We start from the raw sequence: 25,769 nt of genomic DNA, 5'->3' as shown, positions 1-25,769 counted from the left end.
CACCATTTCTACATGAAAGTGGGATGCAGCATTGTAAGACAAAGTTAATGTGTGGTAAAGTGGACCAGGAGGGAATCGTGGGGTGCTTGGGGGAGTTAGGGCCCAAACGTAGCAGCTGTGTAAACCTCATCACATCAAGGAGATGCAGGAGCGCAATGATGGACGCATGTAATGAGAGGATGAACTTTTATGCCAAGACTGTTAATTGTTTTCCATCAGCTAATGTCCAGCTACAATCAAACACCAGCTCCAGAGTACAAATTATTAAAGACACACCCTGCTCACAGATATCCCTCACAATGCTGTCTTTCTCTGAATCGGGTGTGTCTTTGATAATTTGCACTCTGGAGGTGTGATTGTAGCTGGACATTAGCTAAGCAGGGAGACAATTATTAGTGTTGGCACAAAAGTCTATCTGTGCATATCTGTGCAGTCAGAGCAGGGGGGCAAAAATTAGTGTCTTTATTAGGGAGAGACCGCTGATGGGTTTTGGAAGGGAAGCAAGGAGGGAGTCTGCTCCTCTGCTTCTCTCTCTTTAGAGGGAGCTGGTGCCGAGGGCGGAGGTGCATTCCTAATTGAATGAAGAGTCAACCGGGGGGACAATCCTAGAATTAGGGGTACCGCTGGGCCCCACTGAGAGTCCTCTGCTGTTTCAGGAGCTATTGATATGGACTCTGGTGTCTTTGAAATGAAGGGAAGCCTTTTCGTACTCGAGGGGGAATGCACACTTTCCTTTCCAAGCTCAGTTCCCTGTGCTTTGCTTTTGGGAGAGTCAGGTCATAAATACCTAATCCTTTCCCTGCTGTTTTGACTGACAACCGGAGCACTCTTTCAGTAGACTTACATCCTTCCCGATTTAACCTCCTGCTCAGCGGTCATTCTTTTTTCTACTGTTTTATACCTTTAATGCAACTAGTAGAAAACCTGGTGCCACTATTTTATACTCCAGCTCAGTTTATTTTATACTCCAGCTCAGTTTATTTTATACTCCAGCTCAGTTGGTGGCGCTAATGCATAGGCACCTGCTTTGCCAAGTGATGTTCAACACCAAAAGAAATCCATAAACAGCAATGAAGATGGATGAGTTTTTGATCTCTGATTTCTCCTTTTTAGTTTTAGGTCATTTTAGAAACCTTTATTTGGAGCTTTACTGATTTGATCTACTTTTATTTTGTGGATGTTTGCAAATGGTGGAAAGGTGCATTACCACCTGTAGTCTAGAAGAACTTTTTTGCCAGCCTTTTTTGAATTATAGATTTTTTATTTTAGTGTTTAATAAAGGTAAATGTTACACATGAACACTAGAGGATGGGTAACATGCATTGTTTGTATTAGTTTTAGAAATAAGGAAAGATCTGAATTAACATTTGTACCATCTACTGTATGCACCTGTTGGACAAATTGCTACAAAATGTCACATAACATTATTAAGCTCATTTTAAATATGTAGTTGAAAAGAAGTGCTTTAATCGTACTTTATCTTTTTGAAGATCAACATCTCACATGGTCAAACTAACTGTCACTAACATACAAGAACTGTCATTAACTTACAGTACACCTTGTCACTTCAGAATAAACATCTGCCAAATGCGTACATGTAAAATGTAAATTTAATAACCAATGAAAAAAATAACAGCATGCAGAATTCATTACATAAGAATTATGTAAGTTTTTGGTGGACTGTTCCTTTGATACTTTAAATGAGAAACTTAAGGGGGTTCACGTGCAGAGCCTCTGTTCACCCTCTTTCTGAACACAACTGTAACACAGAATACTTTATTAACGTCATGGGGGGCTGCTTGTTTCCATCGCTTTCCTTACTTCCAGTGTGTGCCGTCCTTCTTTTTGTGACTTCATTTCTCTTTGCCAGTGTTGTTTTGAACGGCAAACGCAGGAAAGAAAGCGCGCTGGCCAAGTCCCGCTGAGCGGGGTTTTTTCAAGGCATTGAAAAGAATGAATTATTCAGCAGTAAGCATGCTTACAGCTGGCCGTTTGTGAGCTTTGATCTAGGAATCAGGCGTCTGCATGAATGCCCTCATTGTTGTGTTATGTGTACACAGTGTGTGAATTATTGAAAGTGGCGAGGCTCTGGCTTCATCTGGGGGAGATTACAGTGTTGGCATGCTGGGGACCTGGGCTGAAACAGAAAATCCCAAGATGCTATTTATTTGTCCACGAGGTCACATGATTCCCGCCATTGTTACGGACTTAACAAAATGCTTCATGTGAGGAAAGAGAAACTGCTTTTTTTGCATCACGCCTGTTGGTATCGCGCTCTCATTGGCTTATGAGTTTCTCATTATGTTGCGAAACACACACTAGGCCAGAGTCTACATAGTGTGGGGTTTCCTTTTTTGTACAGACATATCTTTCCAAAATTTGTTTGGGAAAGGCAGGTTAGGGTAGATTTGTTTTAAAAACACTGGAACCAAATGATTTTCATGACTTCTGAAAATTCATTTCTTTTCATTCTTTTACTTTTGCAATAGTTTCTCTTTATTTCATATTTGTTTTAGCATCATGTTGCGATATGTATTTTAAAATGCAATATTTCATGTTTTTATATTTCCTGATATTTTTATTTAAAAGTATTTAAAGAATCAGGTTAATTATTGATTAGTGAGATTTTTTCACACCAGCAAGAAATGAAATGCTTCATTCAACTTTGGGTGTGTGGGTTTCACTATATGTGTGTGTGTGTGTGAGAGGGGGAGAGAGAGAGAGAGGAGGTGACCGAGAAAGAGATTCCGTTTCACACGACAGGTGTGTCTAATAGCAGAAGCTCAAAAGAAATTACCCAGCCCACCTGAACACGACAAGCTTTCCCCAGCGCACAGCAGGTGGAGGCTGCAGCTTTGCCGTCTCTGTGTGTGCCCATTTCACAAAGAACAGACCTCGGCCAGCCTCCGTCACGCCAGCCGCCCCACACTACACCCAGAACACATCTGCTGCCATTTCAACTGCTTTTTTAAATGGTCTTTGCAACAGACAGTATAACAAGTAAAGAAATGAGGAAAAAAGTAATGTAATCTCAAAATGTCTCGCATGTGAACTTGGGTCACCCCGACATGATTGTAATTTGGGCTTTCTTGAAGGTGTAGCTTAGTGGTTTGTTACACTGGGCTTCGCAGTTTTCTGTAGTCATTTTCAAATTTTGTTCTCTCCCTTTTTCTCTTACACAAATTTAAAGCGTGCCCATTGCCTAAATATTTCATATTCGTCTATATACAGTGTTTCTATTCACCGTTCCTTTTACTTAATGCAAATTATACTCCGAGCAAAGCGCAGTTTAATGTTGTTCCAAAGCAAATTGTAAACTGTAGCTACATCAGTTCTGCGGTCGCATGTTTAAAAAAGCTAGTTTTATTAAATGTGCCCCGGGGGGAAAAAAACAAGGGCTCTATGGCAACCGTTGGCTACAGTTGGACACATAATTAAAGTGGCTCCTTACCTATAATTTGTGTAATAGTTTTGGGGTGGCGGTATGTTATTAACATATGAAAAGGCTAAGCAGGGGTCATTGTGTCCTGCATTAGTAATTAGAGCAGCGCAAGAATGTGTCGAGCCGCCATTAATTGAAGATCACTACAAAACCACGCTTTAATTATTATTTAGTGAGAACAGCAGTGTGTTAAATGAATATGTTTCCTCTGCCATTACTTGCTGTAACCGTATGAATGTCTGGATCCGTTTCTTTTCATAACGTGAGGCTTTGAAGAAATTGGGATTAAATTAGATTAAATTGAAAGGCTGAGTTCTGGGGCTATTTTCATGGTAATAGTGCGCACGGCCGTGTTTTCATTTAAATTAGCCCTGTTTGTTTGTTTGGCGGGGGAGAGGCTGCAACACGATGCTTAGAAATTTTGGCTTATGCATATGAATACGAGGTCATGCGTTTCTGCTTTGATTGGGGTAATTGGATTCCAAGTATGTTACTTGCACGCTTCTTCCCGTGTTCGTATCTCTTGTCCTTACATGTTTTATTTAAAGCTGCTTTAAAACAATACACAGAGAATGTCATCAAAACTGAAGTCGTCTTTTGTTTTCCTGTAGGTCGGAATGAGCTAATAGCCAGATACATTAAACTCAGAACTGGGAAGACGCGGACGAGGAAGCAGGTAAGAGAATGCGCGTGGTCCTGCATGCACGCTTCTGTCTGCGCTTCTGCAGGGACATTCACAGCTTACACGCAGACATAAAGAGATACTTGCACGTACTCATTGGGTGGGCGATAAAAGCAAAAATTATTAGTTAATCATAACTAATGCACATTTTTAGTGGAAAAGTAAATTTCAGAACTACAAATTGCAATGAAATGTGTCAACATAAAAAGCAATGATGGTAATGAACTTCAATTTTTATTCGAACTAAAAATGAGTCGCTTTACTTGCAGAACACCATTCCAAACTTTTAGAAAAAAATACTTGTTTAAACCTCAAATGTGCAAATTAGTTTATTTTCTGGAAATAAAATAAACACTGATGACAGTTATTAATTATTATTATTAAGTTGACAATCACTTTTTAATACATTTTATTGGTTAGATTATTGTAAAGCTGAGTGACAAATAATAAGGATTCCTAAAAATATGGAGATTACAAGATTTTGAAAGGACACCGATCATATGTGTTTTTTTAATTCACCCATAAATAAAATTTGAAAACACCTGTTGCTTTTAAACTTGTAGCCTATTAATGCTTAATCTGAAGTTATGAACCGCATCATTTTGCATAACTCTGTTAACTCGAATGCATAAAGAAATGCATAGAGAAATTCATAACTCGAATGCATACAATTTTTTTCATTTTAGTTATATGCCTATGTTTATCGCCCACCCCTACATATAAAGACAGGTTATACACAGACGCATGCACGCACATTGTCATGCACGGAGGACCAGTTAGGCTTTGCAGCTGGGTGCAAGAACGCTGTTGACACTTCAGGAGAGAAGAACCATCGACGCTGGGCTTAGCTAGCAGATGTTTTATTCAGCTGCATGAGAGCACGGCGCTAAACCACAGCTGTGGCTGAAAACACTGAGTCAACATAGCAAACAAAACACTGTGTGATAAAAATGGCCAGATGTTATTACACAGTTGACCGGTTCAAAAATGTCTGTTTTATATGTCATGTTATTTGAATGTTGCATTATATAATATGTGTTGATGCAGATTCAATTCTTCATTGGACTGTGCTTAGCTGTGTCTCATATCTGTTCTGCTAGATTTACTTAAAATATAGGCACGTTGTCTTTTAGCACTGGAGATAGTTTAAACAATCTTTACATTTCTGCAGCAAACAACTTAAATAACAAGTACAAACACACTTTCTTTTATTTATAATAAATCAATAATTATTTGACACTGAAGTTGCTGAAGGACCTCAAATTGAATCCAGAAAACAGAGTTTACAATTACAGCCATTCAGTCCTACAGCACAAAAAATGCAAATAACAAAATGTTTGTTGACATTTCTCAGACTCAAAGCAAAGTGAAAAGTCCAGACATCGACCCAAACGTTTTCACATCCAAGTCTAATTTCATTTGGCTAAGCCCGAACCGCTGAAGTGATTGTTGTAATTAATTTGGAAAGGTCAAAGGACCACTTGTGGAGCTGAGATATGTGTAAATGTGACTTTGCCGGCCTGGAGAGGGGAGAGCGGCGGGCCTCAGGAGACCACCGACCTCATTAACACACCGCGTTCAGCATGAGGCCCGTTCAACAGCCACTTATGTATGATTGGCCTGATTAAGATGAGGAACTCCATCCACGTAACCTCTCGCGACGGAGCCTAGTTACGACATTGCACGCCTCCCATCACTATTAATTCCCCATTAGTACATAATTCACAAACACAACTGTGACTTAGTGGAATATGCAGAGCGGCGGTTAAGGGGCCCCGGGGCCCGCGCGGCCGCTCTCGCTCTCCTCCCAGAAGAATACTAGACGCGGCCATTCTCATTCCGAACACAAAAAATCACATCTGCGCTCTCCTAATGTGCTTAAGACGCCTGCAAACTCCTTAATCAGCTCACTTTAGCAAGGTGAGCGGGTCGTCGGGTAGCCTTTGGCACGCTTTCCCCCTTTAACAGAGCCGAGCTTAACCCCCCTCTAATGTTCTGCTTGTAAAAAAATTGTCTACAATTGTTTATGGTTTTCTTTTCTTTTTGTTTGAAAAACTGGAGGTGTCTAGTCACATACAGGTCTTAGCAAGAAAGAAAGTTCGAGAAATCCAAGCTGCCATCAAGGTACGTCTGGCTCTGCCCAGTTGCTGGGGGGGCTTTTCATCGCCATGGTTACAGGCTGTTCCTTTGTTTTCCTCCCCTTCCCTACCCCGCAGGTGTCTAGTCACATTCAGGTTCTTGCCAGAAGGAAATCTCGTGAGTTTCATTCCAAGCTAAAGGTATGCGCTTTTCTGCTTTTGTGCTCGTGGTTGCCATGCCTCTCACTTCCTGTTTCCTTGTGATGCAAGTGAATGCCCTGTCGCTCTAATTCTCGTAACCTAGATCGCTCGCTTGCGACGGCCTGTTTAACATACATAATTCAGCACCTCCACCCCTCATCCAGTCCGCGTGTGCATCTTCCTTCCACGCTCGTGTCAATGACTGTTTTTCCTCTGCATGTCGGCGACCACAAAGTGTTTGTGCTTTGAGGCTTTAACGCTATACATCTTCCTGAAAGTAAATGTAGCGGGAGTGCAGGAAAAGAAGTAAATGCTTCAGGAATTAATACGAATGAGATATTCAATGTTATTTGGGGAGTGAAGGTAACTATTACAAATCTGTTCCATAATGCAGAAATAAATGCTTGCCGAGTTGGAACTGAGGTTTTATAAATCCCAGAATTTTCCACCCCTCTAATTTAGGGGACTGTGGGTATTTTTAGAAATGTTCACAACGCGAAATGTATTCCATCTTGGCGGCATACAGAAGTCTTACATCAAATAACGCTACATAACATTTTATTGTTGAGTTGCTTCTCTCTATAATCTGGTTTACATGGTTAAACTTAAATTTTGGAGAATTTTTAACAACAACAAAAAAAAAACAATATAAGCGAACCTTAAAACCATCAGACACTTTGCTGGTCCTGTGAATGTCTTGTTTGCATGTGTGCGATGTGTTTGGTATGTGTTTTCTCAAGCTGGCAGTATGCTTTCTTTGATGAGAGAGGCTGAGAGCTGGAGGTCAGCAGGATTTCGGGCACTGCTTGTAGCAAACGCGACACGACCGCAGGGAACAGCGCTAGGGTCTAGAGCACAACAAGCGCCGCTTTGCCTTTATTCCTCCCGGAGTTTAATGAGGTCACCTGTTCTCCTCAAACTCTCTGCACTAGAAGTCCACACCAAAGAGGCCCATTAGAGCTGTCGCTTGGATGCTTTTTGTGGCGTTTCCCTCTTTTCTCTCTCTCTTGGCTTTTTTCCCAATAACCCACTGGCCGTCAAACACTTTCCTCCTGCTGCATTAATGAAACAGCGAAATCACCCCTCCCAAATGCGCCCACCATTTCCAAGCGCCCCCCCCCGGTGTGATTCAGCCGCGTAAACAGCAAAGTGTGCCGCATATAATCACCTTACATCAAATACATCTCCTCCACAAAAGATGCTGCCTACTAAAAAGGAAGCCTTTTGTGGAATACATAATCTGATAATAAATTGACCTGTCATTTAAGACACATCTGCAAGGGTCGTTTCCTAATGTCTCTGTTTACAGAAAAGACCTCAAGGTTGGTCTGACTTCTCTCTTGCCTTCTTGTTTCTTTCCCTTTCTTTTTCAGAGGTAATGACTAACTCCTTTTGACCAACACACTTTTCCACAGTTCCCAGTTTACTCGGATAGATTAATGACTCCTCCGTTTATGTTTGTGAGAGAGCGTGCGTGCGTGTGCGAGCATCTGTGTGCGTTTGCGCTGTGAATGGCTGGTCTTTCAGGGACACTGGCGGCTGCCAGAGTAAAAACAGCCAGCTTTTGTATGGATCTTTATCTGCTCTCATCTAAAGCAAATTAGAAATCAGGAACGGGGAAGAATTTGAGTCTCCTTTCTGTCATTTGCTGCGTAGCATTATAGTAAACCCGCCCAGTGTGCTCTTATCTGAGATATGTTCACTGAAATGACTGTCATTATGGTGCTACTCTTTGAGCTGGTCTGTAATGAAACCCCAGCCACCGTGAACTCAAACCGGCATATTATCAGCTATGTATCTTGCCTAAAGATGCTTTCTGTAGTTCATCTCGCATTGGAGTTTAATCTTAGCTGCAGAGGTCTTGGCAAATCTATTTTCAAGAATATCACTGGGTGCATTTTGTTGAAATGATTAGGTGCTTTTTGAAAGCATTGTGATCTAAGGTCACCAACAGTTTGGTCACTGTATTACTATCATTCTGAAAAGTTATTTTAATACCGGTGAGTGCTGGTGTCTTGCAACTTGTTTACACCCCAAAATGTTCAAGATGGGAAGATATCCGGTTTAAGCATTGTGTAAGCTGGTTGACAAGTATAGTCTTCCTGGTGAAGGTGTTTGACCGACATCTTGTTCTAAATCCAAAAAACAACATGTACTGGGGATTTCATCAGGAACAGCTGTTTTGTGTAAATGTAAAAGGGATAGTTCAGCCAAAAATGAAAATTTACTCACCCTTGTCATTTCAAACCTGTGACTTTCTGTGTTCCACTACAGAAGATATTTTGTAGAAAGTTGGCAAGCAAACAACGGCGGTACCCATTCACTTCTATTGTTTGGATCGAAACCAATGTTCGGTTACCGACATTCTTCAAAATATCTTCTTTTGTGTTCTTCAGAAGAAAGAAAGCCATGCAGGTTTGAAATGACGTGTCATTTTTGGTTAAACTATCCATTTCATGTAGAATGCAATGTTAACTAAGAGTGCCGATGATAAATTAACAACAAGCTTTGTTTGTTTGTTTTTAGGTGACAAGCATGGTAAGTATGAGTTTTTAGTGCTGAATGTGCATTGACGTGTCGCTCGTCTGGCTGAGCTGCTGAGCTTGTCTTTTGCTTACGCTGTAGCAGCTGCTAAACACCTGCTGAAGATCTAAGCCTCTCTTTCTCTTTTTTTGTATTTATAGTTGTGTAGCTACTGCCAGCATGTTCAGGCTCAATTCATGCTGATGTTCATGCTTTATTTGCCTTCTTTTCTGCTGCTACGCTGTTTCGCATGCTCACAAACAGGACAACAGTCTGAAACACACATTTATTCGCTATAGAGTTGGCACTTGTTTGCCTTTTTAGCATTCAGGCTTATACACTTGTGCACAGTTAACTAAATAAGCAGTTTTATAAAGTCATCTGTGCTTGCATTTTTAAAAGTCTGCATTCAGATTACATCTTCAACCTCATTGTGCAATAACCAGATGTTTAAGGAGGAAGCAACGGTGTCCTTCACCCCGTTTTCCAGCATGTTCTTCCGCATACTGTTTGAAGACCTTGATTCAAGCTCTTCAAATGAGAACATTATACAGTACAGATTTTTTTTAGATTTCTTAACCTCCGGCCCCAACAGACACAATGAATCATTATCCAGTGGCTGAGGAATAAAATAATATCAATGTCACTTCCCATTGGGTTTAGTTCTCTTCACTTCATAATAAACGCTATCTTATGTCCTCTGCAATGCAGGCTGATAAACATTTTAGCTATTCATGTTAGCATGCTTCCTGTCTGTGGATCTTGTGCTTGTGATTGTGTGGCTGCCTTGTCTTCCTGTGTTCAATATTTGTTCTCTGTAGGGGTGAAACTGTTCTCATTTCTCACAGCTCGGTTTGTGTCACAGTTCTGTTGTCACAGTTTTCATTTGGTACAGAAAATATAGCAAATCAAAGATAACTTTTATTTTCAATGCGGATAATAGTTATTATTAACATCACTAAAAACCATTTGTGACCATACCGATTATGTTGCCATTGTACTGATAATTTTTCTTAAGAAAAAAACGTAAAATTGTAGCATTTGCACGAGTCGTCTAAGATTTAGTCTCTGTTGAGGAGCTGTGTACCAGACCACACTGCGAAAATAAATGTCGTAATCATTTTGTCTCGTTTTCTTGTACAAATATCGAAACATTCTTAAATCAAGTGACAAACCCTGAAAAGCAAAATGACTTCACATGAAAAAATATCTAAATAGACTTTATGCATACAACAAGATGAGAATATGGGGTACAAAATTAAAGACAGCATACAATCAAAATGGAAAAGTCATATTTTTTGTGGAATGTTGTAGTCATTTTGATAAGTGACTTATCTGTGCACTTCATTATTTTTTTATTCATAATCTTAAAACAAAATTGACCTCCTCCCCCTCGAAATCCATGGCAAAGTCAAATCTGCCTCCATTTTGTTAGAAACGGCTGCCAATGATCCAATCAGTTCTCCATGTGGGAAGTCCTGCACTACAGTTTCTCTCATTTCAGAAGCCATTTCACCCGGATATGTCACAATACGCAAAATAATGCAATCGTTACTTCGATTTTATGCCAAAGTTTTTTTCTAATCCAGACATTTATTCCTGTTTTAATCATATACTCTCTTTATTTTGATAATTTATCCGAAAATACGATTCTGCTTCTCAAGTAAATGTATCCTAATTTAAGAATGTTTAGATATTTGTTCTGGAAAATGATACGAAAATTAGATAAGAAATCAGTTTTTGCAGTTCACCCCTAGTTTCCCCATTCATACCCTTTCTGAGTATTAAACTCTTGTAAATGCTGTTAAAGGATCAAAGCGTGAAGGACAAAGCTCTTCAGAGCATGGCCTCCATGTCTTCGGCCCAGATCGTCTCCGCCACAGCCATCCACAACAAGCTGGGTCTGCCGGGTATCCCGCGCCCAGCCTTCCCGGGAGCAGCAGGGGTAAGACGGCCTCTGTCACCCACCAATCACTGACCGCACTTCAGTCACACGGCTGGCCGCCGGGCCAATCCATTCAGGTCCAATCCCATTACAAACCTTACCTCATCTGATAAGGCCACTAATGCCGAAGTCAAGATAACTGCTAAACATGGCACATAGTACACCTCATTTTTCAATCAGCGTTATATCTGGAGTGTGCAGATGGTGTGTGTGAGCATTGATAGGCCGTGTTTTAGTGTCTTACATTTTTTTTAAATGTATTTGTTATCTAGATTTGGCAGGGCATGATATCCACAGGCCAGCCTGGATCATCTCAAGAGTGAGTTTTATTTATTTACCTTCAACTTTAAATGTTTTTTTTACAGAACTTACAATATGAAACATTCTAGTTCTTTTTCTCCACCAAAGTTTAATGCTTTTTAGTCCTATAGTTTTGAGTTCCCTTGGGAATTTCCTGTTGGTTTTACAATGGCGGTTTTGGGTTCATGAGTAAAGGAAGGTCTGCGGTTAACATTACATAAAGAGACTTTCCTGTTGTGTTCTACCACATAAATGACAGATAGTTGTACTGTACCTCAAAGGTGAATTTCGAAGCCAATGGTTTTAATGTGAGTTCCTAAATGAGGAAAACAACTACCACAGACATGTGAGTTTACCGTAGGTGCCCAACAACAAGTCAACCCTTGTAGTCTTTGTATAGCAAGCTTTTTTTTGCAATTTATAAGCACCAAGACATAGTATACAGAATAAAGGCAAAAATAGGGCACCAAAAAGGGTTGCGTTTCCCAAAAGCCTCAACTGTGGTCTCAAGTTCTGTCGTACCAGCATAGTGATTCACTACATAAACCAAAATATAAAAATCAAGGAATGTTAACTCTTTAAAAAAAACAACAAGCAAAATGCATTCAATATTCATCATTCTAAATACATAGAAATTCAATTTTACATCTTTTAGTTTGTCAGGAAAAATGGAAGCGCTGTTTTTTTTAAATAATTTTTTGATCCTTTTTATTATGTATTTTCTACATATAATTTTTATACATCTCCTATGTCTTTGTTTCAGCATCAAGCCATTTGCCCAGCAGGCATACCCTCTCCAGCCAGCAACTACAATCACAAGTATGTCGGTCACCGTCAGCCACGTTTTTTATCACTTCAGATTCAGCAAAGGGCTTATATTGTATTCTGTGCGCAGGCTATGAGCCCCCGGCAGCACCAGTGCCCGCAGCGCCCGCCTGGCAGGGCCGATCTATCGGCACATCTAAACTCAGACTCGTAGAGTTCTCGGCTTACCTGGAACACCAGAGAGATCCAGATGCTGTGAGTATTCACCATGAAAACAGACCTTAATTCTTTATGAATAAATATTTATTATTTTGGACAATTCATCAGTGCACATTATTCTCAGGATATAAATCAATGTAGTCATAATCAAACTTCAAAACGACTGTCAGTTTATGACTTTACAACTATTAGGTAATGGTATCCCACAATAAAATATATTTAACTTCCTTTTTTGGAAGTCCTGTTTGCCTTCAAAAACCTTGACATTAGTTAGCAGCACGGTAATTTAATTGTAGATACTGTTATAAAATTCACGGTTATAATAGCAAATAATATCATTATATTGCTGGAGAACACTTTGTACTATCATGAAAGTTGAAAATTAAACTCATCACCTTTCTGTTTTATTTTAAAATGAAGACTACAGCTCACATAAAGTGAATAACTGTATATTGGCAGTACCAAACAGAATCCGAACCCGATTAAATCAATTCCACTGATTTTTTTCTTCTTCCAAATCAAATATTTGTCTGGACCGAAATACAGCTCAATAATATTTACACGACCAATAATTTGTTCATTTATTTAATGCATTAAATAGGTAACAAAGGACTAACTAACAATGATCGAGTAAGTTGTCAATATGTCAAAACATTTATGTTAGTTCGATATGCATTATCTAAATATTGTTAACAGATACAGCTTTTAAGTATAACATGTTTTTATAAATGCTTTAGTTAGCATGAACTTAGATGCATATATGCTGTAGAAGTATTGTTCTTTTTTCAGTTTATGTAAGCTAATGCATTAAGCTAATGTTAAGAAATACACACTTATTGTCAAGTTGTACTAAAATTTTCAACTTGGATGAATAAATGTATTATTGTTGTCAGCAACTAATTTTCTTATTTCTTACAATATGTTTTCTCTGTGTTTCTCTGCAGTATAACAAGCATCTTTTCGTACACATCGGTCAGACGAATTACTCTTACAGCGATGCCTTGCTCGAGTCAGTGGACATTCGTCAAATTTATGACAAATTCCCAGAGAAGAAAGGAGGGCTGAAGGAGCTGTTTGGCAAGGGTCCTCAGAATTCATTCTTTCTCATAAAGTTCTGGGTGAGTGAATTTCTGTGGAAATGAGCATCTGTTTAGTGATTCACGGCCCACCCCCACAAAAAGCACGGGCCAATTAACTACAAAAGAAGACATTGTAACGTACAATTAGTCCTGGAACAATCTTGTACTTTTTATGTTGCGCAAAAAAACCCAGCGTACACAGCGCTCTGTGTACTGTATACCCTATCTGTCCCCGGATTTCTACCCTAATGAGAGTAAAATTACCGCAATGCATGTTTTCCTCCCATACAACTGCTTTTTTATCACAAATATTTATCCACCGAGTGATTACATGCATGAATAATTGCGCATTTCCCGAAAGACGCCGTGCCACTTAAGTTTTAAACACGGCTCTCTCCTTGCGTCCAAACTGCCAGCTATATTTGGCACGGCATAGCTGGAGTGTCTGTGATCAAAGCTTTCACTTATTCAGTTTAATATTTCAAAACAATTGGATGACCTGGTTGCTCCTCTAATAGCTATTCAAACATTGCATTCGTTTTATGAAATGCTAACTAGCGGCAAGCAACAAAGTGAGGCACGGTGTGGTCAGAGCTGGGCTCCGTTTGAAGTGACAGCGGGATCTGAATTTCAAATGAAACTCTGGATCTACACAATAATGCCTCTTGAATATGATGTGAAAATGTAACAGGCTTGTCTTAATGAAAAAGCGAGTATGTCAGAAATTAATATTTGAGAGTTCTTCTCCTGGTTTTATTATCACTGTGGTACCCTGAAATAGAGGACAGCAGGCTATGCTTTATACATTTTGAGATTTTTTTATCCTTCCTTAACTTAAATCATTTTTTTCCACAAACAAGGTTTAGGATTTGTCCCAGACTAAAATGAAAGTTCAAGCTGACTTAACTGAAAATAAATTGCTCTAACATACCATTTAAAAACGTAATTTCCATTGTTTTGTCTCAAGATGCACACCAGTAATGTTTTTATTTAAGGCATTTTAATAAAAGCAACTAAAATGTCCTAATTTGTCGAAGCACAGATCCACAATTAATCACAATGCGTTTACATAATATATCTGCACTTGTTCATATGAATATTGTATTTATAAGCACATACAGATCCATGTATAAAAATTACAAAAATTAAAACACCTTTAACTCCTGAGATAGGCGCAGGCTCCCCGTGACCCGAGGTAGTTCGGATAAACTGTAGAAAATGGATGGATGGATGGATGGAAAACACCTTTATATATACTTTAAATGCTATTAAAATATTAATATGTACATGCCGATATTTCCTAAATATATACATGTATGTGTACGCGTTTATAAATGCAAAATAAATAAGCACAGTGCAGAGACATATATTATGTAAACTCAAGCTTTTAATCTGGACGCGATAAAAGGAATTGTTTTCCCAGAAATTGAAATTCTGTTTCTACTCACCCACATGCAAATTTGTACTGTATTAATTTCTTTCTTCAGTGGTCTCCGTGGTCTTTTTTATTATATGAACACGACTATCAAGGTGTAAAAGTAATCAAAAGAACATGAAAGGGCTCCAAATGACTTGTGGCATTGGATTTGTGTGGAGAACAGACTGCAAATTGATTTATAACAATGCTTAAAGTTGCCACTAGATGGCGGTTTTGTGTTGAAACAATGTTTGGATCTAAACATTAAATGTTAGTGTTATAGTCACTAAAAGCTCTAATCTTATTGGTTCTCAGGCGGACTTGAACTGCAACATTTTGGATGAATCTGGGGGCTTCTATGGAGTGAGCAGTCAATACGAGAGCCCGGAGAACATGACCATCACCTGCTCCACCAAAGTTTGTTCGTTCGGCAAACAGGTTGTAGAGAAAGTAGAGGTACGCATCGACCATACCTCACATTTTTTGTAGAGTTCCAGCTGTAACAGCCAAAGCAGATGTTGTCCAGCTGTACTCTTTTTCTATAGATTAAGAGACAGTTCTGCTTCTTAATTATCAACTTAGTTTCAGATGTTTCTCCTAAAATGCTTTAAGGGAAATAAAAGTAGAAACAAAGAAGATTTTTTAAAAACAATAATATTAGAAGTAGGAGACGTTTGGTTAAGGTGTGCATTTGCTTTCCATTTCATCACATCACTGACTTGGAGTAAAATTGTTTGTAAACTATGGGATTGTGTATGAATATTATGGTTTATTTTGTTATTTGTAATTGGACATCAATTAATGCTTTTGGGCTGTCCCCCAAAAAAATATGGTATTACCGTGGTACTTTGTTAGTTTTGTTTTCATTTTCTTCACTCTCTCCTCGCAGACGGAGTACGCTCGCTTTGAGAACGGACGCTTTGTCTACAGGATAAGCCGGTCTCCCATGTGTGAATACATGATCAACTTCATCCACAAACTCAAACACCTGCCTGAGAAGTACATGATGAACAGCGTACTGGAGAACTTCACCATCTTATTGGTGAGTGTGCTTGTTTATCAGTCATCTTTAAACCAATCAGTGAGATTTGTCAGTGGAGGGTGGAGCCCAAGCAGAGATGACCCAGCGTTCCTGTGGTGCTGTTTTGAGTCTGATCATCTCCTGCAGAGGGGAGTAAAACCTCTTTTAACAGTCATACGCATGAGGATTAGAGCCCTATAGTGAATGTCTTTCTAATGCACTGGTGGGTGTGTACGGTCCCTGTTCACTTCCTTTCCCTTCAGTTCCTCACATCCTGTCACTCTGCTGGTGGGAGGTGTCGAGGGAAACCTGCTTCTGTGTGTTTTGACTCTCGCCTGATGTTATTTGTTAAGATCACTTTTAATGATTGACGTGTTTATAATGCAAATGCTAATTTGTCCTGGTGTAGACAACAGTGAATGATCACCAACCTAACAATAGAATTAAGACGAGAGCTTTAAACTTTGTCCATTAGGTGTGTTTGATTGAACATTTTGAAACGCACAATAAAATATATCAATGAAACTTTAAAAAACATTTTTGGTATAACCTGAGATCAAGTTGATTGAATCGTGTTTTTTATAATACATAATTTTATTCCCCAATGATTCAATGGTTCCATTTACAATTTTTGCTATATTACCGTGATGTTTTTTAAATCAATGTTTATTTCAATATTTAATGGAATATTAAACTGGAAATGAAAGTTAATTAAATTCAAATTTTCTCATCCTGCCCATATTGGTATAGTTTTCAAATGCATTAAATGGGCTCCAATAAGCCTAGTGGTTTCAAAATGTCTTGTATAGCGACACGATGGTTGTGAGAGAAACTGAAAAGTTCATTAGCGGTCATCCTTTCAAAACTGCTAAAAATTCTACTATTTTAAGATGAGTGATGACTTTAACTCCCCTACTGCAATACCCAAACTGTTCTTTGAGATATTATGAAATAAAAACAAATTTGTGGTTCTTTTGTGTGTCACACCATAGGACATTATGTCACCAAAGGACAGAAACGGTTGTAATTGTATTAATTGAGAGGGATTACACTTTTTTTTATTTAACTTTGACCATTTTTTCAAAATGTATAGATATAGATTAATAAATTCATAGACGAAACATTAAAATCTAGGAAAAAGGTAAAAATGTTTCCCGATGGAAAATGTAGAAATATTTTCTATGTCTCGCTCAATTCTTTCTTTGTCAAAACACAAGTATAACATTTTATTTATATATTAATATAATAATATAATATTTATATATAATTTTCATGACACTTACAACATTCCATTTTCTGCAAAAATATCAGAAATCGTTTTATTCATTTAAAAATTTAATTTGAGAAAACCACAAATAATAAATAATGAATAAATTATTTAAGCAACTATTATTAAATTAGTAAAAAATATTCTTAAAAAGACCTTGTATTCTTGTGTGACTGTACAGTTGTCGCCAGTGGTCATTATCTGTCACACCGGTGGACAATACATGTCACACCACAGGATGTTTCAGTCTTTTTTCTCAGGTAATGAACTTGCTGCTTCTAGCTAACCTGTCAACAGCAGTAAGCAAGAACAATTTGCATAATTTTCCATGATAATGTGGTTCAACATATATTTTTTTTATAAAAAAAAACAGCTTTGTGGCGTCACTCCAAAGAACAAAATAACTTAACAAATTTATAGTGGTTCTAAAAATGTGGAATATTTGAAAAAGATTGACAAAAATTGACCATGTACACACGTCATGTGCTTCACAAGGGCTTCAGTAACATGATCTTGAATGGGGTCTTTCTAGCAAATTAATGTTGTTTGTGGATTTGCCCGATTTAAAATCAGGATCTGGTGTAACACCAGAGGACATGTTTTTCAGTGACAAAATGTATGAAGTTCAAACACTTTTAGAAATATATGGATGAAAAGCTTTCCCGTAGCTTAGAAGTTAGAGCATGACACTGACAATGCCAAGGTCGTGGGTTCGATCTAAGGGGATTGCACAAATTTAGAAACAAAAGCTATGGGATATGCAATGCATGTCGCTTTGGATAAAAGCATCTGCCAAATGCACAAATGTAATTTTTTTTGCCATTTACCAAAAAAAAAATGCCTGATGTATTTATTAACAAATTTGTGCTTTTCTTTTTAATTTATAAAGGTTTTAATTTACTGAGCTTGAGACAAATTTGAGATTTGGCTCAAAATAAAAAAAATCGAATAACAAAGCAGTTATATAACAACAGGTCCATGTAAGAGAACCATAAGCTTAACCATTTACTCCATTTTAAATGATGACAATACTTTTCTTATTAATTTGTATCTTGTGTGACAGTGAAAATACCATGTCACGCCAACAACCTATTTGCAAAATAATTATATTTGAGTTATTATAACTTAAAAAATGAACACCTTATTTTCAAATTAACTGTATTTTTTTATTTAGTGATCAAACCAACCAATCTCATCAGTTTACTACTGTTTAGTATTGGAGGATGGTATGGAGAAACACAGAATTTTTTTTAAACAAAAAAAGTAATGTACTGCAGCTTCAATCTGTCAAAAAATCACTAAAAAAATCTCATGCAACCCCAGTGTATATGGTACAGTAATGCTTTCTCTCATTTTGGGTTTCAGGTGGTCACAAACAGAGACACACAGGAGACCCTGCTGTGCATGGCCTGCGTGTTTGAGGTGTCGAACAGTGAGCACGGAGCCCAGCATCACATCTACAGGCTAGTGAAGGAATGAACGAAGCAGCTCTTTCACATCCAGTAGACTCTCAACCTCATTACTGTGGCAGTGCCTCCTCGACATTCACTCAAAACGATCTCGTCACGTTTGGGCGATGCTTAAAATTATATATATTTTTCTTCATTATTCATGTGTTTGACGTTTAACTGCAGCTGTGAATCGCGGTACAGTTGTATTATGTTTTAAAACGTGCAGGAATGTGGAAGAACGCCGAATCAACATTCGTTCGTAAACTGTACATATAAAGTTATAGGATCATTTGACTTAAGGGTTGGGTCGAGTGAGTCAGGCAACCTCATTTTAACATTTTCATAGAATGTTTTCACACAAAAGATAACCGATTTTAGCCTTCTGTACATGGTATGTGTGTGTCATTTGTATGGAGGCGTATGGGTTCAGCCATAAATCTGTGTGTGTAACTGTGTATAAACGTTCTCACATACTTGTAGGTTTTTCCCAAAGAAAAAGTATTCGAGAAATGTCTTTCTGGAACTGTGATTTGTTGAAAAGAATGCTACTGTAGGTGTCAAAGTAAAGATTCCTGTGGCCATCACAAAACAACAGTTCCTGCATTCAGAACGTTCAGAGAATTCAGGGAATTCAGAAGCCCAGCCCTTGAAAAAATCTATGATTTTGTTCATTTGTGTCTTTTGTCGACATCCTGAGGATTAACTTCACTGTGATAACACAACATTTGACCAACATTTCTCTATTTTCACCTGCAATAAGATAACGCAGAGATTTGACCCGCTTACTGTTTCCTGTACAGCTAAACGCCTTCTACCGACATGCTTGTGTTAAAAGAGTACCCGTAACTCAAGAAGCACTGTATTAACTACCGGGGTTGATGGATAAACCCGTCAACTTTACCCGAGCACTTGGATTCAATTGCTGGACTTAGATTTTCTCTTCAGCAGGACATTTGTTTCTCAGACGCGCTGAGGAAGCCACCAAGCCCATCCGTCAGCTTACTGTATATCACGGATTGTCCGTCTTCTATACGGATTTAGTTATGAAATTAATCCTATCCCAGAGTTCTTTGCTGCCTTTGTCATTCCCACACAGCCTGCGTCTCTGTGGCCTAATCGTTTTCTAAGACTGCAAGCCTTAAAGATGTTTGTGTGAACTCCAAAAGAAGCCACTAAAACTGTGACCTCTTTCCTAAGCTGGAAGACGTTCTTGTCATTGTCACATGTTGAAGGAATTGTACAGTACGAAACTGCCAAAGTGTAACAATACAAGCAACAGTGCCTTAGTGTATAAAGCGAACGCGGAGAGTATTTTTAGGGGGGAAATAACACTAAGATTATACCTGTCATCTTTATTATTGAGCACTGGCCTGCGTGCACATTTGGTTGATCTTTCACTACATCTCGCCGAAATGTCAGATAATAGATTTAAGAGATACAAAACTATCCGATCTTGCCTTTCTTATAACCAAAACACCAAAAAGTTTGTGGAGATGCATTTATCTCCTCTTTATGTCCTGCACTGTAGCATGAAAGTGCCTTTGGTTCAGATTTTTCCAGCTTAGAAAAGACAAACGTTATTTTGCGTTACGAAGATGATCAAAAACCAAATAAGTGGATGTAGGTAAAATATTCACCACATTGCCTTCATAAAATTTTATAGATAAATCAACACGGGCTAGTGAGTGGATATGGACTGAAACAAAGAAATGTAATATTTGACAAATTTCTATTAGCATTTGATTTGGTGGTTTTTCTTCTATGAGACAGAGATTTCGCTACTTTTCTAGTGCATGATCAGATTGCATAAGTGAAAAACTTCACGGCACCATTGAGATTATGAATGCTAAAAAGTTGTTTTCCTTATTGATTTTCAGCCATGTTCTTTGTTTTTGTTTAGAAATATAGTAAACACTATATTAAGTGACTTAAAAGTGTGTTACTCCTCAATCCTCAGCAAAGATAGTAGGAAAGGATTCTAACCACATTATGAGGTCACGTGAAAATCCTTGACGGATAAAAGCTGGCTTTCACCAAATCATATCATCGTCGCTACATAATTTATTCAAACTGTTCGTTTAAGTGGACGATTTTAAAAGAACCATTAACAAAGTGAGATTTACCGCTCTTTATGTTGTACTGCTTAAAGTAAACTGTTGAGTCAAGTACGCTTGATATCAAAATGGCAAATGATGTTGATTGTTTTGTGTTCTCCCGCACCCTTTGTTATCGTTCATGGTTCATAAATGACTTTTAGAGATCTTCCTGTATTGTTCTACATGTGTGCGATGGTTTCGTGATGACTTCAGAGCCCGTTCAGGTGGCGATACTGTTCCGCTGCTGTTGCGTTTGTTCCGTCTGTCCCTCCTTAACAGTGCCCTTTATGGGGCCTGAGACCTAATGCCTTTAATATGATGAATGTTAAATGGACATTATTTTGCTTGTCATGGACACTAAACAAGGATTTTAATGGAACGTGGACTACAGTATGTCAGCAGTTTAACTCATATTTTTGATCGTTTCTGTTTTGTCTGTGTGTAGGTACTGGTACCTCGTATGTTCATTACCATTTAAGATGTTGGCTTTAAAGTGGACCTTTATCTAGTTCAGATAGTATCGTTAAAAGATATTGGGTTTGTGTGCAGAGATTTTTTTCTTTTTGTAAAAAGGTGCTTTGTATAAAATTATATATTCTGGCTTTTCTTGGTACAAAGGTGTGATATCTTTTAGTATCCCCGATGATGGAAAAACAGCATTGGAGCAGGTCCGACAGAAGAGAAAATCAACCTACTATGTGTGTGTTCTTTATCGCAATTGTTCTGTCTTTGCTCCGTAACATTTTGATGCCTTCTTGATAAAGTGGTAGATATTTTGTAGCTTTCTAGATACTTTGTATGTATACGATATTGAATAAAATAAATACTTAAAATGCACATGGTCTTTGACACCTGTTTTTTTTCATGAAGGCTTGAAAATATTATTTTTTTATTCCATGCATGGGGACTTAAAAGGTGTTTAAACAACAGCTTTATTTTAAAGCAAGTATTTTTAATTTACTCACAAGCATGGATGTGAAGCGCCTTCTAGTGCCACCTTTCTCCTTATCATTATAATGCATCTACTTTTTATAAGATGAAAAAATGACAGGCAAAATTGATCCGCGTAGCAGTAGTTAACGTAATATGATCACTGAACACTAGGGGGCGTGATGTTGTCATTTGTGACAGTGTTTATAACAATGAACGGCAGGGGTCTCCAAATAGATGTTTTGTAGTGGTCGCATGTTTACTGATTAAAAGGTGACAGGACGACTCGTTTTATTCATAGCCTGTCAGTGGACCTAACGCTAAGTTTAGGTTTTCATATAACAGATAAAATGGCCTGGAAAGGCCTAAACAATGTTTTAAAATGAACATTATGTTGGTCTAAATTAGAGGTCGTACTTTAAGTTTAGTGTTTATGAGTGAATACGAATAAGCACAATGTTAAGACTTTATTTTTAGGTTTTAATCACGCACTGTGTACTTTTAAAGCGGAAATTGTTCCTTGTTTCATCTTCTAAACGTAATGGTTGCTGTCACACGCTAGAGGGCGCAGTTGCGCTTTGAAACCTTATGGGGTCAAATGCAAAACTGCACAAAATTGTACATTCTCAGTAACTAAATTGAGAGTAATCGAGTTGTTTTAGGAGCATTGCAGGCAATGGACTCTGTCCAGTAGGTATCTGAAAGACGTTTTGTCAGATTTACAGTGAGTGTATTCGACTGGTTGCTTATCCAAATATTGTCGGCTTGCCTCTCAGGTTAACAATGAGTTGATGAGTCAAGAATGAATTAAATTATTACAGTTATAACATTTACTAACAAATCCACAGATCTTACACATTTGGTAAAGCAGGCTAATATAAATGCTGTGCAGAGAGGTTATGATTGGAGCCATGAAATGATTTTTCTCACGGGGTAAGTGGGAAACTTTTCTGAGTTGTCAACAATAAACTCACAATTTACAACTAAATTGACTGTAGGCTTTTTCATGTTTTATATCAGTGATATATGATATATATTTTTCATGTTTTGTATCCTTCACAATAACAACGGGAGCCATAACATGGTTCTAATGTTTTATTTGCAGTTTTATACAAAACATTTTTACTATTTAAATCTATAAAAAGTTAATACGCAGAGAAAGATAACTTTAACTAAAAAAGCAACTCATTTTCATTGTGCATTCAAAGGAATAGGCCTATCAGTAAAACTGCAGTTGAGTTGTTTTGATTAAGTAATAATAACTTTTCTTCAACACATATATAACGCAATAAAAACGTGACTTTTGAAAACTTTTGTAAAAACTTAGTTTTGGAAATAAGCTCATTAAATGTGCACGTATGAAACTAAGCAGGCTGTGTGTAATAGGAAGAGAGTTGCGCGTCACGTGATCGTAGCAGAGGAGTTTCAGCACAAGCGCTGTCCCGTCTCATTCACTCAGAGAGACAAACACATAAGGACTCTGCGTGAGGGCTAAATGACTTACCATTACATTTTTCAACACTTTAGAATATTATCCGACTATTTTATTAATACTGAAAAGTACTTTTTTCCAAATAATCTTTATTTTTCATTCTTTTTATTTATCCGGAATAATCTTCTCCGCAAAACTTCCACAGACAGTGAGTTCAAGAGATGGAGGCAGAGGAAAGTAAAATATCTGTGTGGGTTTGTCGCGAAGAGAAGCTCGTGTCGGGTTTAACCAAGCGGACGACCTGCGCGGATGTGATCCGGGTTTTACTGGATGAACAGAACTTGGTTGATCTCTCTCTCTCGGGCTCTCCTCGGTCTTACTGCATTGTGGAGAAATGGAGAGGATTTGAACGGATTTTACCCAACAAAACCAAGATCATGCGCCTGTGGAGCGCGTGGGGAGAGGAGCAGGAAAACGTCAGGTTCGTGCTGGTGAAAAACGAAGCGTCTGTGCCCAGCAGCGGGCCGCGGAGCGCGGAGGCGCGCGTCGTGCTCAGCAAGGAGAGCCCGTGCGCGTACAAGGGGACCGCGAAAGTGACCATGGCTCTGTCACAAGAGAAACAACGACGGATCGTCAGGAAAGCCTTTAGAAAGTTGGATAAAATCAATAAGAAAAAGGCTCAGTCTGTGTCCAAGGACGCATCATCTATGGAGAAGATGGAGACCATGGTGCACCTGGTCGTATCTCAAGACCACACCATCCGTCAGCAGGTTCAGAGGATTAAAGAGCTTGACATGGAGATCGACAGGTATGAGGCTAAAGTTCATTTTGATAGAATGAAGATGCACGGGATAAATTATGTCCAGGATACGTATTTAGTGGACACGAACCCGGATAAAGCTCTGCTCGGCGAGGGGGACGACGTAAGTTCGGCAGAAGCCCTTGCCCAGTTCGAGGAATATGCCGAGAGATGTGAGGAGATGATCAAACTACAGGAACAACTAGCTGAACAAGAAACTCTTATGGAGAGTATCACGACTGAGATTCAGGAAGAACTCAATCAAAGGTGGATGAAAAGACGACACGAGGAGCTTTCTAATAAAGACCCTGAAACCATCTCCGCCGATGCATCTCTCACGGTTACGAGTCAAACTCAAGAAAGTGATGCTGGACTTACCGTGGCGGACGTATCTTCTGAAAATGAGCTGGTTTTGGAAGAAGAGAGAATCAGAACCCAACTTGACACGAGTTTGTACATCGGTCTGCGGTTGAACACGGATTTGGAGGCCATAAAGAATGATTTGGACTTGACCGATGAGATTTGGAATGCGAAAGAGAAAGAGCTGATGGATGTGCTGAAGAAAGTGAACTGTGTGGATTTTGAGGAGGATATTGAGGATGATCTGCAAGGAAACGAGATAGAAACGGAAGAACTGACGCCACTGAAGGGAGACAGTATTTGGGTCGAGCAGGCACGAGGACTTGCGAAAACAAATGACATAAACGATGACGATTCAGATACGGGACTCAGTTCAATGCATAGTCAAGACTCGGATATCACAGCCATCTTTGAATCTTTAGTGTAAATTCCTGTTTCATCACCACAGCTTGTATTCATAATTGCTGGATAATTGATTGTCAAAATGTAACAAAGTGAGAACACAACTATGCACTTAAAGTTGTTTTCTTTTATTCATGATAATCTACAATAATCAGTGTTAATTTCATCTAGATGAAGAATCGTTACAATACTTTGTTGGATCTGCACATGGTATGATTAGGACCATTATTTACTGTACACTTACATGTAAAAATTTTTGTTTTACTTTGGGTTATATCATTTTATTATTTACACTTTATAGCCTACTATGTGTAAAAGACCTTATCAAGGCTGTCCTGGAAATTCATTATTCATAAAAACTGAATTATGGTGCTAAAGATATGCCCGTTTGTTGTTGCTCGTGACATATCAGCAAGTCTGTAATTCATTGTCATTTTATGAGCTCTTCGTTGTTTATAACACAGATGTGGATTTTTCATTATATTTTAATATTTCACTGGGCTTCCATGTATTTACAACTGTACAAACGTCAATGTTGAGAATGTTACGATAAAGCAATAAGATTCTGTGATTATGTAAAATACTGAAGAAAGTTCTCATTTATTTATACTTTAAAACAGTTCTGACCTGGTGTGTGCACTGATAGGGTGAATATCATAAAATAAGGACGTGGCATGTCATATTTCACATATAGCATGAAAATATACCCTTCCATATTTTTATTTAATCAGCATTTTTAAATGCACGGTGGCCATTCCAGTCCAGTGTCTGTTGAATTTCAACAAAATCAAACCTCAGGAGTGACAAAGTCTTCCGACAGCAATGTGAAAGACAGCATGAAAACTGTGATGAACTCGAGGTTATCACATAAAAAAATATTTTTTAACTTTTCCTAAATGTTCAAATATTTCTGTTGTATTGCTTAAAAGTGAATATGAACTTGTTATCTTTGCAGTAGCCTATTTGAGGTCTGAGACAATACAGAGCATCTGTTTTATTATTTTGACCTGTTTCCCAAGTTTTCATTTTTCTGCAAATAAATACAAATAGAAAGAATATTTTTTGTATTTGAAATTTGAGAGAAATATTGTTAGTAGTTCATAGGATGAAACAAAAAGTATTTGACCTAAACATATACCAGTAAGTAATCATTTTGAAATGGTGTCTTAAGCTGTACACACACACACCTATGGCGTGATTTACATGTACTATATAAAGTATAATGCTAATACTATGTTGTTTACTATGTTTCTTAAAACGGCATTCAGTTTGTTCCTGATCTTTCACTACAGGGCTATGTTGTGGCATATGTTTCCCTGGTTGCATTGTTGTGACACCTTTGTTCAGACTGAAAGGAAAC

At 38.2% G+C, this 25,769-nt stretch overlaps 2 protein-coding genes across 6 annotated transcripts in view; both read left to right on the top strand.

The window, feature by feature from the left end:
* Positions 1 to 21,323, top strand: part of tead1b (TEA domain family member 1b) — a 56,123-nt gene extending 34,800 nt beyond the window's left edge. Inside the window, exons 4-15 of one of the 5 annotated variants that reach the window (XM_056741669.1) lie at positions 4,054 to 4,118; positions 6,186 to 6,248; positions 6,341 to 6,403; positions 8,930 to 8,941; positions 10,737 to 10,871; positions 11,144 to 11,190; positions 11,935 to 11,990; positions 12,067 to 12,191; positions 13,100 to 13,273; positions 14,967 to 15,107; positions 15,541 to 15,693; positions 18,305 to 21,323. In XM_056741669.1, the coding sequence (XP_056597647.1) occupies positions 4,054 to 4,118; positions 6,186 to 6,248; positions 6,341 to 6,403; positions 8,930 to 8,941; positions 10,737 to 10,871; positions 11,144 to 11,190; positions 11,935 to 11,990; positions 12,067 to 12,191; positions 13,100 to 13,273; positions 14,967 to 15,107; positions 15,541 to 15,693; positions 18,305 to 18,418 (1,148 nt within the window). In that variant the 3' untranslated portion in view covers positions 18,419 to 21,323. The remainder of the gene's footprint in view (positions 1 to 4,053; positions 4,119 to 6,185; positions 6,249 to 6,340; positions 6,404 to 8,929; positions 8,942 to 10,736; positions 10,872 to 11,143; positions 11,191 to 11,934; positions 11,991 to 12,066; positions 12,192 to 13,099; positions 13,274 to 14,966; positions 15,108 to 15,540; positions 15,694 to 18,304) is intronic. The other 4 variants (XM_056741744.1, XM_056741826.1, XM_056741904.1 and 1 more) reach the window with 4 other exon arrangements.
* A 1,539-nt stretch (positions 21,324 to 22,862) lies between these two features.
* On the top strand, positions 22,863 to 25,462 carry rassf10b (Ras association domain family member 10b). Its single transcript, XM_056749632.1, has one exon. It carries the CDS (start codon positions 23,070 to 23,072, stop codon positions 24,432 to 24,434), a length of 1,365 nt encoding a protein of 454 aa, XP_056605610.1. The 5' UTR covers positions 22,863 to 23,069; the 3' UTR covers positions 24,435 to 25,462.
* The last annotated feature ends 307 nt before the right edge of the window (positions 25,463 to 25,769 follow it).

The sequence above is a fragment of the Triplophysa dalaica genome, chromosome 1, assembly GCF_015846415.1.
Source record: "Triplophysa dalaica isolate WHDGS20190420 chromosome 1, ASM1584641v1, whole genome shotgun sequence".
NCBI lineage: Eukaryota > Metazoa > Chordata > Actinopteri > Cypriniformes > Nemacheilidae > Triplophysa > Triplophysa dalaica.
The sequence above is the reverse complement of the archived record's forward strand: the minus strand, read 5'-3'. Positions and strand labels throughout refer to the sequence as shown.